General features: G+C 54.9%; 1 protein-coding gene across 1 annotated transcript; it reads right to left on the bottom strand.

The window, feature by feature from the left end:
• Positions 1 to 2205: 2205 nt before the first annotated feature.
• Positions 2206 to 11477, bottom strand: PMM1 (phosphomannomutase 1). The gene is made up of 8 exons (XM_068401652.1): positions 11396 to 11477; positions 11167 to 11284; positions 10192 to 10268; positions 9907 to 9998; positions 7521 to 7620; positions 6605 to 6680; positions 3538 to 3653; positions 2206 to 2735 (listed from the first exon to the last, which is right to left on the bottom strand). Exons 1-8 carry the CDS (start codon positions 11468 to 11470, stop codon positions 2613 to 2615), a joined length of 777 nt encoding a protein of 258 aa, XP_068257753.1. The 5' UTR covers positions 11471 to 11477; the 3' UTR covers positions 2206 to 2612.
• Positions 11478 to 13573: the final 2096 nt, after the last annotated feature.

The raw sequence follows: 13573 nt of genomic DNA, 5'->3' as shown, positions 1-13573 counted from the left end.
TGACTAGCATCACTGATGTGGTCACACACACCAGCATAACAGACAGGAATAAAGGGGCAACATGAGGGAGGAGGTCAAGAGCCAAAGGAGAGATGTGGTTGTACAACCCACAAGACCTAGGAGAAGTGAGGAGCAGAACGACACGTGACAGCTGCAATGGAGAACTTGCGTCCCTAAAGGTGACTATGTAAACCAAGAGTGTGGGACAAGATGGGGTGGAAAAGCAAGCTTGGAGGGCTCTGTGGAGCCCTTAGCCATCTCCAAGCATGTGGAGAAGGTCATCAGAAGTAGTCAACATGGATTCACCAAGGGGAAATCATGCTTGACCAATCTGATAGCCTTCTATGATGACATGACTGTCTGGGTTGATGAGGGGAGAGCAGTGGATGTTATCTACTTTGACTTCAGCAAGGCTTTTGACACTGTCTCCCATAACATCCTCATTGGAAAGCTCAAGAAGTGTGGCTTAGATGAGTGCACAGTGAGGTGGATCGAGAACTGGCTGAACGACAGAGCCCAGAGGGTTGTGATCAGCGGTGCTCAGTCTAGTTGGAGGCCTGTGGCTAGTGGTGTTCCCCAGGGGTCAGTACTGGGCCCAGTCCTGTTTAACTTATTCATCAATGACCTGGATGAAGGAACAAAGTGTACACGCACCAAATTTGCTGATGACACAAAACTGGGAGGAGAGGCCGATACACCAGAAGGCTGTGCTGCCATTCAGTGAGACCTGGACAGGCTGGAGAGCTGGGCGGTGAGGAACCTCATGAAGTTCAACAAAGGCAAGTGTAGAGTCCTGCACCTTGTGAGGAATAACCCCATGCACCGGTATAGGTTGGGGGCTGATCTACTGGAGAGCAGCTCTGCAGAGAAGGACCTGGGTGTTCTGGTGGACAAGAAGTTCACCATGAGCCAACAATGTGCCCTTGTGCCCAGGAAGGCCAATGTGGCATCCTGGGGTGCATTAGGAAGAGTGTGGCCAACAGGTCAAGGGAGGTTATCCTGCCCCTCTACACAGCCCTGGTGAGGCCACATCTGGAGTACTGTGTCCAGTTCTGGGCCCAGTAGATAAGGAACTACTGGAGAGAGACCAGTGGAGGGCTACAAAGATGATCAGAGGACTGGAGCATCTCTCTTATGAGGAGAGGCTGACGGAGCTGGGTCTGTTTAGTCTGGAGAAGAGAAGACTGAGAGGGGATCTTATCAATGCTTACAAATACCTTAGGGGTGGGTGTCAAGACGAGGGGACCAGACTCTTCTCAGTGGTGCCCAGTGACAGGACAAGGGGCAACGGGCACAAACTGAAACATGGGAAGTTCCATCTGAATATGAGGAGGAACTTCTTTACTTTGAGGGTGGCAGAGCACTGGAACAGGCTGCCCGGGGAGGTTGTGGAGTCTCCTTCTCTGGAGATATTCAAAACCTGCCTGGACGCAACCCTGTGCAACATGCTCTAGGGGAACCTGCTTTGGCAGGGGGTTGGACTAGATGATCTCCAGAGGTCCCTTCCAACCCTTAACCATTCTGTGATTCTGTGATTCTGCTGAGTGTGTACTCCTGTTGGCACTAGAAACCAGGTCTGGCCTGTGTTGACCCTCTCTGAAATGTCTCTAGCAGCATGATGGAAAGCTGAACACTGGGAAGGAAGGGGGCTCGATCTGTTATGAATGCCCTGGGTAAGGTTTTACACTGACAGAACTGTGACGCCTAATGGACACGTGGATGGGAAGACTGTTGGGAAGCCTTCTGCTCCCAACAGCTCCGCAGGGTGCTCTGCACATGCCAGGCACCCAGGGTTCTCCAGCCACACTAGGCAAGGTCTGACTTGACAACTTCTGCAGGACACGCAAAATAAACCCACAGTAGGCATTTTTTTGTAAGCTAAAGAGAGAATTAGCTTCTTCATGCACCTGAGCAAAGCTCAGAGCAGGAGCAGAGTAATTTTAAAACTGTCATTCCCAGGTCACCTGTAGGGACCGGCATGGTGCGGCACCGAGGTGAAGGACACAGTAATCCTCTCCGTTAGGATGCACAATGCTGCAATGAGATGGGGTTGCAGCTTCCCAGTTACCCCTTCCTACCACAGGCTTGGAGCAAACAGCCTTCCTGGCCTCCTGCTTCGAAGCAGCTCTGGTGAGAGTGCCTGGGGTCTCAGCAGCCCCATCCTCCCCAGCCAAGGTGCAAGGAGGAGAGAAAGGTGAGACGCATGTTCCCTCGTGCACATGGGTTAAGAGAAGCAGAGCAAAAAAGAAGAGAAGAGGGAGGGAGCACGGGATGGACACATCCACACGCTCTCGTGACTGGCCCTTTCAAATGCTTTCCGACCATGAAAGCATCTGCATCGCTGCCCACCACGGCCCGAACTGTCAAGAGAGAAGCTACGCTGGAGGTGAGGAGGGTCTGGTCCCACGAGCCCCAGATGTAGATGGGGAGTGCTGAAGGGCTGCTCAGCGAAGGCCCCCTCCTGCACACCCACCCACACTTACGTGTCACATCCCGACCAGCTCTGGAAAGTGTTTTTTTCCGGTCTACCCTGAGCAGAATCCTCAAATGAAGGTGCTTTTCCTGGTGGGGGGAGACAGTGGGACCAGGGCAGGGCTGCGGAGAGCTGGCAGTCAGCACTCGTTTGCTCTCTCTGGAAAGAAGATTTCGCGGCATCGCTGGACCGTGTCCTGGGGGGACTGGACGCTGTGTCCCACTGTGCGGGGATCGTCATAGATTTCATAATCGTTCCCTCCCTGAAGGGGAATAGAAAATAGGGAAAACTTTAGCAGCATCTTGACAGATCATCCTTATCTATGAGTCCACATCTTGCTCTGTCCTGTGAGGAGCTGGGGTGGGAGCCAGCAGCTGGGCAGGCAGCGACCTGCTGGGAAGGGACTGCCAGGGCTTTGCTGGCCCAGGGAGGCAGATAAGGCTGGGCTGGGACCCCTGCTCTCTCCCTCTTGCCTCCCCTCTTCAGTGCCAGTGGGGGAGTGTATAAAGGATGGGGAAGGTCCTAGACCAGCAAAGCTTGTCCAGGAGCCTGAGGTTAACCCCTACCCTGCCTGTGGAGGGATTAGCAGAAGGTGGGGTGGGCACATTTTAGGGGGCAGAGGTTGCTATCATCTGGAATGAGCTGAGTGGATGGCCAAGCTGGTCTACAGCAGCAAGGAAGCATCATCCTCTACCACTCTAAAGGAAGGCGAAGCTGTTCCTGCTGTTGAAAAGCCCTCTCCTAAGTGCTGGGAGTTTGTGTTTTGGGTCCTGCAGGCTGCAGGAGTGGCTGCCCCCCTCCCGAGGGTGCCGGGGGAGGAAAGTGATGCTGAGGTGGACCTGCTCACCAGGACAGTGAACCCAGGGCAATTTCCCCAAGACCCAGTGAGCTTGCCACCATCACGAGCCCGCTGCAAACACACGCCGCACAAGAGCATCTCTCCCCCTTGCACCGCTAGAGGTCTGTGTTGGCCACCGGCAGGACCCAGGCCATGGGACCCATGATGGAGCAGTTCCACACAGAAGAGAAAGTGCCCATGTGTGGGGCGAGCAGGGCATACTCACAGGGGTCGTCTCGTTCCCAAAGAAGTGGATGGTGTCAAATCTCTCATCGTCGAGCACGTTGAGGCAGTAGCGCTTGTCCCACCCCTCCGGGAAGACGTCAAAGCTGATCATGCCACCTGACAGCAAAAGGGAGGGCATCGGGCAACATTGGTGGGAACTGACAGGGTGTCTCCCCACCACGGAACAGGCAGCAGGAGGGGAGAGGGCTGGATGTGTACAAGGACCCCCTCTGCAAACACCAGCCAGGCACCAGCTCTGCCTTGGTGTGCCTCTCTGGCATGTGGCTAGGACAGTGACAGACACTGTTCCTATGAGAAACAGGCTAGAGTGACATCAGCATGGCTGGGGTGACATCAGCATGGCTCCCCTGACTGCAGGCAAGCAGGAACAAGCGGGCTGCAGGGGGGGATGCTGGGGTGGGAGGTCCCAAAAGATGCATCTGTTGGGGAAGATTTGGGGTCACGCCTTCCAGATAGCATCAGCACGTTCTGTGTCCCAACAGGGAACAATGCCCTCAGAGACTGGCACCAGTCTCTCTCTTAGGCTCCTGCATGGACATCGCTGGCCCTTCTACAACCACTGCTCCGATGCTCCTTAACCCTACAGGGACCCGGGGCTCCCAGCACCCTGCAGACGCAAAGCAAACCCCATGCACCACACAGCTCAGGGGTCCTGAGCAGGCTCTGCACACTGATCAAGGACGAAGGACCTTGCCATGGAGGTACCACGAACCCATCAGCATAATCAGGGCATGACCCTGGCCCGTCACCTCTCACCACAGGAGTCAAGTGTGGGTTGCCAACATCTGGAGGGGCACCAAGGCAGACAAGGCAAACGTACAGAGGTAAGGGAGCTTTTCCAGACAGCGTGCATATGCGTGCACATGGACACCCACAGCCACGAAGGGTTAATGAACATCCTAGCCCTTGCTCTTAGACCAGGCAGAGTTTACCCCAGCACTGGACTGCCTTGTGGAGGTGCACGGAGGCATCACCTTCCCGTCCTCTTGAGCTGCCCCGTTGCGTGCAGAGGCTGCAGAACCAGTCCCTTGTCCCATCACTGACACAGGTGACACACTCCTCCCAAAACAAAGCCACCAACTTCAGGCACGCATATGTTTGGGTCTTGCTCAGAGCCTGGAGGAACAGGGACTTGAGCTGGGATGTGCCTCCCCCTGCCAGATCAGGTCTCTGCTCCTCTTGGTTTCAAGGGGCACCCCCTGCTTCTCCAGGCCACTGGGCGACGAGCAGTCCTGGAGTTTCATGCTCTCCTTCTTCATCAGTCATAACCCCACCCCTCTTAGGAAGGGGGTGAGTAGACAGGTACTCTCAGGGGATGGTCCCTGCTGCAGGAGAGGCACCGATCCCCCGGGCTGTTCAAATGTGTACGTCCTGATGTCGTGATCCTCCCTCCCTTGGCTGGTTGAGGTGTCCCCGTTGGTTTGGAGATCCCAAACCAACCCTCCTTGGAGCCTGAGCGGTTGGGAATGGAGCATGTGTGTCCAGCTCGAGGCAGAGGATTCACTACTGGACAGGATGCCCTGGGCAGGGCACTGTGATATGGACAGGAGCAAGTGCCCTACAAGCTCAGGGATGGAGATGTCCCTAGGCTTGCAAGAGGAGCCAGCATCAGAGCAGGAGCTAAACTTGGTTGCCTTCATTAATCCTTCCTGGTTTTGTATCCAAAGCGATTTACCTGTGAGAAATGCCGCATTTTGCTGTGTTCTGGCTTTTTAAACAGAGCTGGGCAGCAAGAAGTGGCTCCTGATGCCAGCTGGAGAGGGTAGGAAATCAAAGGGAGAAGAGGTGCTGTGGAGGACAGCCAGCACTGTCCCTCGCCTAGGCAGAGCACAGGTCTGAGGGGCTGCAGGGAGATCTCCTACTACCTCTGGGTCCTCCACAGCCTGGGACAAGGCACGCGGAGCCAGCTTGGCACAAGAGCCCCATTTCTGCGTGTCCCTGTTTTTGGATGCCTGACCTGAGACACCCCGCATTTTCTTTGTTGAGGAGCGGGGGGCCCACAGCTCCCCTTGTCTTTATACTTATACACAATGGGCTCTTCATGGCGGCTTCCCAAAGTCAGAGGAGAAAGGCCCACTGTTCTGCTCTTGTCCCCCGCGCCTTTGGGGACATGGCGGTGGGGACCTCTTCTTTCTCTGCTGTGACAAGTGGTGTGTGTCAGTTCTGCGGGCAGCACAGGATGCTCCTGGCAGGTCGCTGAAGGCAAGGGGAGGCTCTCAGGAGGAAAGCCCTTGGAGAACCAGAGGGCCAGACCCGGTATTGGCTCATGCTGGGTGCAAGAGTGGGGCGTCACCTGCTGCCTCCCAGCCTTGTCACCCCCTTACCCTTTGGCTAGGCTGCCACACGGCACCTTCTTTTCCCACACATACCCATCTGCTCTGCGGAGGGTCTTCTTCCAACGTCAGCCCCACCAGTTACACACCCTCATTTTCCTCCCCATCCTGGCCAGACCACCAAGATTGCTCAAGGCCCTCCTTCGGTTCCTCGTCTTTGGTAAGCTGGCTGTAAGAGCTACCCCAAGAAGTGGCCCTGCAAAAGCCCATGGCATGGAGCTGCAAACTCCTTGCCTCTTGGCAGCTCTTCCTCCAGGAAGAAAGACGTTTCCCTTGTAGCCAACCCTCTCAAGAAAACCCCAGAGCAGAGACACGCATGAGGCTCCTTCCAGGAGAGGAGTGCCTGTGCCTGGAACTCTGCTGGCCACTCTGCTGATGATGCTTGTGACAGAACAGACCTTCTGGGCAGGGGTGGGCTCTGCAGAGCTAACTGAAATTAAGGCAGAGATAACATCACGGGACAGAAACCTGCCTGTCTGGCTAATTCCCAGGGAGGCAAATCTGCAGCACGGTTTATTCTCTGCTATCGCCCTGCCACAGATGTGAACATGACCCCCCTGCAGTGGCTTTTCAGGACTAGAAGCTTCTTGTGTTCTTCCCAGGGTCTCCAGGCCCCCAGAGAGAACAGCTGGGATTCCCGCTCCCCTTCCCAGCACTTTATGGGAAACATGATAGAGAGGCCAAGGCAAAGCCAGGGAAGCCCCCTCCGCTCACCTCGAGAGAAACGCAGGCCTTTGCCAGCAAACTCCCTCTGCAAGGCTGCCACAAACTTCTCCCGGATCCGCTCTTTCTGCAGAGGAGGAAGAGGAAAGAGAAGGAAAAAGGGTTTGAATAATTAGATGTTGACAGTCTACCAGAATCCAGCGTAAGCTGTCTGCTGGGCAACTCTGGCTTATTGCTCTGCTCCCTTCCCACCTGCCCCGAGCCCCCATGTAAAACCATTTAACCAGCTTTCACCAGTCCTGCCTGGTGTCCATGTAAAAGGCCCCCAGCTCAGGGAAGCTCCAGCAGGCTCCTGAGAAGAGCAGATCCCAGCCCTTCCTTGGCAATGAAATGCAAGTGCCTCGGTTTCCCAGAAGCCCAGTTCATAACCCAAAGTCTCCAGCTTTGCTTAAAAAGTCTTGCAAAGTCCGACTGATCCTTCAACCCCCAAGAAAGCTCCCCCAGGCAGGAGCTGCTGTGAGCATGGTCCAAGCGCTCCAGAGATCTGCCCAGCAGATCCACCATGGCTCTCCCAGTCTGGAAAGTCCATTAGTTCCAGCTCTGTTGGGACTGGGAGAGTGGGAGAGAGAAGACAGCTGCTAGGCCATCTTTGGTTACTGTAAATGAGGAAACGCCGTTAAATAAGTGCCTTATTCCCTGCAGCTCTCCCACAGTACAAGGAATCCTGCTGGCCACCCCACTGCATTGGTGGTCCCCAATGAAGTCAAATTCTTCCATTCATCTGTGTCTCTCCTTGGGTTTTCTGACCCCCAGTCCTGTCTCCACCTTGCTGCATGTGTTGGCCTGGAGCACAGCTTGGAGCTGGGCTCCTTTCTCCTCGGGGTGGGGGGAAGCAGGTAAGACCCGAGATCTGTGGTGGTGAGAAGCCAGCAAAGGGGAGGGCGAGCCCAAGTCTGGCCCCGTCTACCTTGTCCAGCTCGGAGAACTCGATTCGCTCTTCTGGCGTGCAGCTCCGTCCGATGGGGGAGATGTTCAGCATCCCGTTGCGAAACTCAATGAAGGTTCCTCTGTGGGTGGGCAAAGGCACGTGGTTACTGGGGCAGGGATAGAAAAACTGACCTTTCCAGGGGAATGGCTGCTGGGTGAGGCATGCAGCCTCTGCAGGGACACACAGGAGGAGTGAAGCTGTGCCCACTCATGGGTGCTTCATGCCAGGCAGAGACCAGGCATCAACTCTGCTTAAGGACTCCAAGTGGCTTATAGTTTTCTAAAAAGAGACTGTAACAGAAGAGGAATAAACAGTTCCTGTGAGCCCTGGGGACAGGCTGGAAGCAACCAGCTTAGGTGAGATGATAGGAAACATTTTCTAATGTTGTAGTAACTGCAAGGACAGCTATTGCCTGGACTGGACCAACTGCCTGACGAGACTGTGGCATCTCCACCCCAGAGGCTTTCAAGAAACGCTGGGTGGGTTGGGTGAAGCTGGCAGTACCTTGGGGCAGTGGGATGGAACAGGTCAGTGTAACTTGCTGCTGATGTCCGGCAGCAGGCTGATGAGCAATCAGGACCTCCTCGTGGGACACAAATCAGGTAGGACCTGCAGGGCCTTTGTATCTCCCGTTTGTACCCTGCACCTTTGACTGCAACTCTTATCTAAGCTTGCACAGACAGGACCCAGTTCCTGCTTGACACCCTCACCTTGCACTGGGATCACTACTCTGCCGCTTCTTCAGTGGGCTGGTTCAAAGTACTAAGCTGGCAGAAAACTGCTCCCTTCTTTTCTCTTTGCTATAAACCAGCCAGTTCTGTTTGCTTATCACTGAGGGGTCAGACAGGTACCAGCAAAGGTGGGGGCAGAAAAAACAGGGGATGGCAGCACTGCCAATTCGAAAATAGATTGAAACTCTTGTGGAAACCTAGCTGGAGCGGGGAGATCTCCTTCCCTGTCCAGCTAAGGAGGCCTGAGCTCATTAATTCTCTGATGTCCTTCCCAGCCTTGCCCGCTGCGATAAAGTGCTTACCACTCTGAGTCTGGGGGAAAAACTCTCCACCTCCTATCACAGTGAAGAATATCATGGGGAATCACACGGGCCACCATGCCTGCAGCCTGGGAGCAGCATCTCTGCAGCACCAAGGGTTTGGTGGCTCATGCCCCAGGCCAAGACTCAGGAGATGTGGGTTAGAGTCCCTGCTTTGCTAGAAATCCCATAAGCCTAAATCCACAGAGGCACTTGGGAGCTGAAACTTCACCATGCTGTTGGGCAACCAGACAGCAATGAGGCAACCAAACAGCCTTGAGGGTTCTGGGTCCCAGCCCACACTTTCGGGGGCATGTTCAGCTGGCAGTCCTGTCGCAAGGAGCCACCCTTGCCTTTCTCACCGGTCCTTGTATTGCCACATGGTGACTCACATCAGGCAACTAATCTGGATAAGAGTTTAGCAACTTTTACCAGCTGAATTTCACCCCAATGGCTCGTCAGGTTCACCATACAAATGCAAGGGGAAAGCAGGAACAAACCAGCTGGGGTGAGGGGAGGGCAGAACCGCTGCTTTCAACAGCACTGCTGGCCCATGCCAGCTTCAAGTGTTTGTGAAACCATGGTCTGAGGGGTGGTTTTACACTGCACCCAGGCTGGTTTACCTGCAGGCTGCCTCTGAAAGAGGTCCTCCTGCTCTCCCCTTCCACCTTCATGCCATCTGTTCCTTCTCTCCTTTCTGTGATAACAGGCTGAGCTGATCTAATGGAAAACTACCCTTTACTTTCCCGGCAGTGGCCTAGTCTTCCTTCAGAGGACATGTACCGACCCAACTCACCCTGTCGCTGCTGGATCTCATGGGAGGAAGCTGACGGGAACACACGGTCGGGGGCAGAGCAGGGCCAGCCCTATTAGCAGTGGCACCAAGTGACACTGGGTTAGAAACAGTGTGAAACTGTGTGCTCAGGCGCTGGACCTCCCGTCTTAAGAGCCATTGTTCGGCTGTTTAGAAACTCATACGACCAATGGTGCCTGATGCCCTGACCAGTAACAAGCTGGTACCATTGTCCTAAATGAGATGCACGCAGTGGCTGTACCCTGATGCACACAGTAGCTGTACCCTACTTCCCAGGGAAGAAAATCTGAGGGGCCAAAGAACAGGCATTATGATAAAAATAGTGTAGACTCTCCAGAACAAAGACCCTCCTCCGTTATTTGCCCACAGTGCCCAGTTCGGTGGGACAGTGATCCTACACAGGGCTTCTAGATGCTGAGATAAAAACTGGAGCAAGACAAGCTCAGTAGCTCAGCTCTGGGCTCCAGAGCTCCCCAGAAATCACTGATATGAATGCCATTTGCATGGGCTTGGGTCATTACCGTTTCTTGGGCAGCTTCAGCAGCGCCATGTAGTTGAGACAGAAGTTGATTAGATCCTGCAGCAGCTCTTCCCCTAAGTGGTCCTGAATGGCCTGCAGGAGGAGAAGGGAAGTGAGGAAGATGCTTGATCTCCCGTGAAGCCCACCCCAGAACATGACCCAGAGGAGTGGGACATTCAGATCTGGCATTTGGGGAGAAGAGGCTACCCATCTGCCCGGGGCCAGGTGCTGCTCCCTGAGGCACACAGGGAAGGAGAGCCATGGCTGCAAGGGGAGCTGGACCTACCTGCTTGGAGACCAGCTGCCCGTTCTTGTATTGTACTGTGCCGTTCTCTGCAAAGACGTAGTCAAACTTATTGATGACTGAGGGAAGAGGAAACAAAAAAGGATACATGAGTACTGCCTGGGAAAAGGGGCCGAAAGGACTGGGCTCAGGACTGAGTGAGCCATCCTCCTGCTTCCTTAGTACCGTGCTTTCCACATCTCCTCTGCTCCACAAAGGGCCACAGACCGTCCTTGCTCTCTGCAAAGTGGACAAGGAGATTATCTTCTGCTTACAGGTGGGGAGCTGACGCACGCAGGGGGAAATGACCTGACCGAGGTCACGGGCTGAATCAGTGGCAGGACGAAGATAAGGGCTCCAAAACATCAGGCTTTCAACCACGCGCGCGTTACTCTGCTCTCTCCCCCTGTCTCCCCACTGCCAGGGTGCTGGGGCGATGCAGTTACTGGTTATCTAACCCCAGCCCCTCCTGCAACCCAGACACACGGCACTGCCGACTCGGCAGTCAGCCTCAGCGGGGCACTTCTCGGCCTCCCTCCACTAAGGAGTCAGGAGGCAGAGCTCAGAGCCCAGCCGTGCTTGGCATCCATGCCGGAGAAGGAAAACAAGGCAGAGGGAGCAGGGGCTGCCCCCTCGCCCTCCCACTCCCTCCTCTACCCCATGTCCCTGTTGGAACACCATGAGGAACCCCCCCGGAGACCCCACCATGGAGCAGCAGGGAGGCAAAATTTGCAAGGGGCTCCTGCCTGCTGGGGCTCCTGCCTGCTGGGGCCAGGGGGAAGCTGTCAGAGCCCAGATGAAGCTCGTACAAACCCGGCGCTGCAGCGTGGGTTGGAGCATCCCTGCCGGCTCTCCGCAGAGGGAGAAGGAGCCGAGCGGCCGCTCCTGCCAGGGCATGGCCAGCCACCCCGAGGGCAGGCTTGGGGTCAGATTCAGGACACGGGTGACACCAGCGGGACCTCGTCGGCTGCATCTCACCTTCGTCCCCGTCCCCCAGCTGCTCGGCTATCTTGGCGTAGTCGGAGCCTCCCACCACGCCGATGTGCACCCTCTCCCGCAGCTCCCGCAGGAACGCGTCCACCTCCGGCTCGATTTTCTGGAGGGGAGAAGCAGCGGGTGAGGCCGCAGCCGGCGACCCACGCTCCGCCGTGCTGACATTGCCCCCCCTCCCGCCCCTCCAAACTCAATGCCCCCCGTGCCTTGCTACCTGCCGAGCCGGGGTCAGGGTCCCGTCCACGTCGAAGAGGCACAGCACCCGGCCCCGCGCAGCCGCCGCCGCCATCCCCGCCGCCGACCCGGCCTCTGCGAGCGGGAGGCGGGACTGCAATGAAGAGGTGATGGCGGCCGTGCCGCCCTCCCCGGCGGCTGTTCGTGGGGCGGCTTCCCCGGGGAGGCCGGCACAGCCATGGAGGACCCCTCCACCAACCCATCATCCATAACCCTATGTCTCTGAAGGCCCCTCCAACGATGCATTAACGTGCAGGTCCTGAATGGCTTCCTCGCTTCAGCTCTTTCGTTAAATCCTTTGCTTTAAGCCCTAACGAAAGACCTGGGATTTTGAGTGGGAGGGTCTTCATATTTGCTGTTGTTACTGCAGTGCCCCCTGGCATTTAGGGGCTGGGGGTCTGGATTGAGCTGCCCGGTAAACTCAGCTCCGCTGGGGGTTTCTGTGTCCTAAGGAAGGGGACAGGAGCAGCATGCATTCACGTGCTCGGTCCCCGTGCCTCACCTCGCATTTCTAATGGGACGCTGTTAATAGCTGACATTTTCACTGGAGAAGGGCAGTTTTCAGCCTTCACCCCTCTGTACAAACTCAAATCTATTTCTTGCAGTAACTTGTGCTTTGACCCACTTAGCAGTTACCCCACGAGTCATTCAGGATTTAATCAGACCATCTGGTCAGACCATACTCATACGGCTCCATATTATGACGGCCTGATGCGGAACGGTGGACAGCCCACCTGGCTGCTGTCTCCTACAATAATTCCTGAATTATTTTCTGACATCAAAAGCAACCTACGTGGAACATTCAATGCTTTTTGCTCAGCAGTTATCTTGTCTTCTCCCCCCTGGGCGGTGCTCAGTGTGCTGAGCTAGGTTGGAACCGGGGGGAGATTTTTTTTTACACTCAGATTGTTTTTTCTCAGTATTATTTGCTTCCAGGACATTGTGCAACCCCTTTTCCCAGTTCTCCACCAGATTCTTCTCAAAATGAAGCATTCAGGTGGCTTCAGGGATTCTGGTTTTTGCTCATGGTTTTGGTTTTCCTGCTCCCACTCAATGAAAGGGGGATGTGCAGAAACAGTGTTAATAATTTACCTCTGTGCCATTGCCTTGGACAAGGTTTACTAAAACATCCTCAGCTGCTTGCTGGGGGAGGCATTCATTGTGTCCACCAGTTAATGACACCAGGATAGCTATTTCCACACTGATTCTGTGAGTTGCCTCCATAACATCATGAGTCAGGTAGTTTTGTATGGGTATTACAAGTGGTATTTGCCCTGTCATTGATGTTCCTGCAAAATAATGGCCTCTGGGGCCCTCTGGATCAGACCCTGGTTATGAGATCCCACCTCTGGAAAGCTGGACCCTTCTTTGATGCATTGAAGCTCCCAGAACAGTTTCTCAGCACCCAGCTGCTTAGTATGCAATTGGGTGCTGAATTTTTAGTTCAGTTTAGGGTTATGCTCATTTATAGGGCTTGTCTAGGTGTGATTACGTATATCCCTCATCAGTTAATGTGTGGACGCTTATTCCAGAATATGAGTACTTCAGAGTGTGTCTACCGTGGCATGCTGAAGAGTGAGCAGATATGCCTTCATGGACTCAGGTTGCTTGACTACCAGAAGCCAAAGAGCTGCTCTCCTGTGCAGCAGAGCCGTGAACTAACGCCCAGAACTCTCAAGAGACAGCCATGGGGTCAGATACGCGGTGAACTCCTAGGTGTTCAGGAATGCAAGCCTTTGTTTTTCATAAGCCACGACATATATGAGGATGAGATTTCCCACATCTGGGTGGAAGAGGTGTGGCGTTAGGAAACTCTCCCAGCTCACTCCTGTTGCAGCCCTGTCATTGTAGCGACACTCGATTCTTGCTGTAGCCCAAGCCATCCTACAGTCTTGTCTCCTGGCTGCTCCTACCTGCAGCTTTCTTGTCCGGGAGAGACCTTCCTCCTTGCTTCTTGCACTGACACCACTCTGGACATCTCAAAAGCATGAGCTGCTCTGCCCGGGCTCAGGTGCATCCCTGCGCTGCAAGGCAGCAGTGCCACCTCGGGGCACTTCCCAGAATTGGGAAGTCTGCTAAAATACGGGTCAGCGTTCACATTTTTGCACTCCTACAGTGCCATCGGGTTTATGCTACACGAGAGCTTTCCAAAACTTAA

Source organism: Nyctibius grandis, chromosome 5, assembly GCF_013368605.1.
Source record: "Nyctibius grandis isolate bNycGra1 chromosome 5, bNycGra1.pri, whole genome shotgun sequence".
Classification (NCBI taxonomy): Eukaryota; Metazoa; Chordata; class Aves; order Nyctibiiformes; family Nyctibiidae; genus Nyctibius; species Nyctibius grandis.
The sequence above is the reverse complement of the archived record's forward strand: the minus strand, read 5'-3'. Positions and strand labels throughout refer to the sequence as shown.

Coding starts and splice junctions, on each gene's coding strand:
- PMM1 (XM_068401652.1), bottom strand. CDS start 11,470: ATGGCGGCGGCGGCTGCGCGGGGCCGGGTGCTGTGCCTCTTCGACGTG. Junction 9,999..10,191: donor GGCAGCTGGTCTCCAAGCAG/GTAGGTCCAGCT, acceptor CTCCTCCTGCAG/GCCATTCAGGACCACTTAGG. Junction 7,621..9,906: donor CTGAAGCTGCCCAAGAAACG/GTAATGACCCAA, acceptor GCCCACCCACAG/AGGAACCTTCATTGAGTTTC.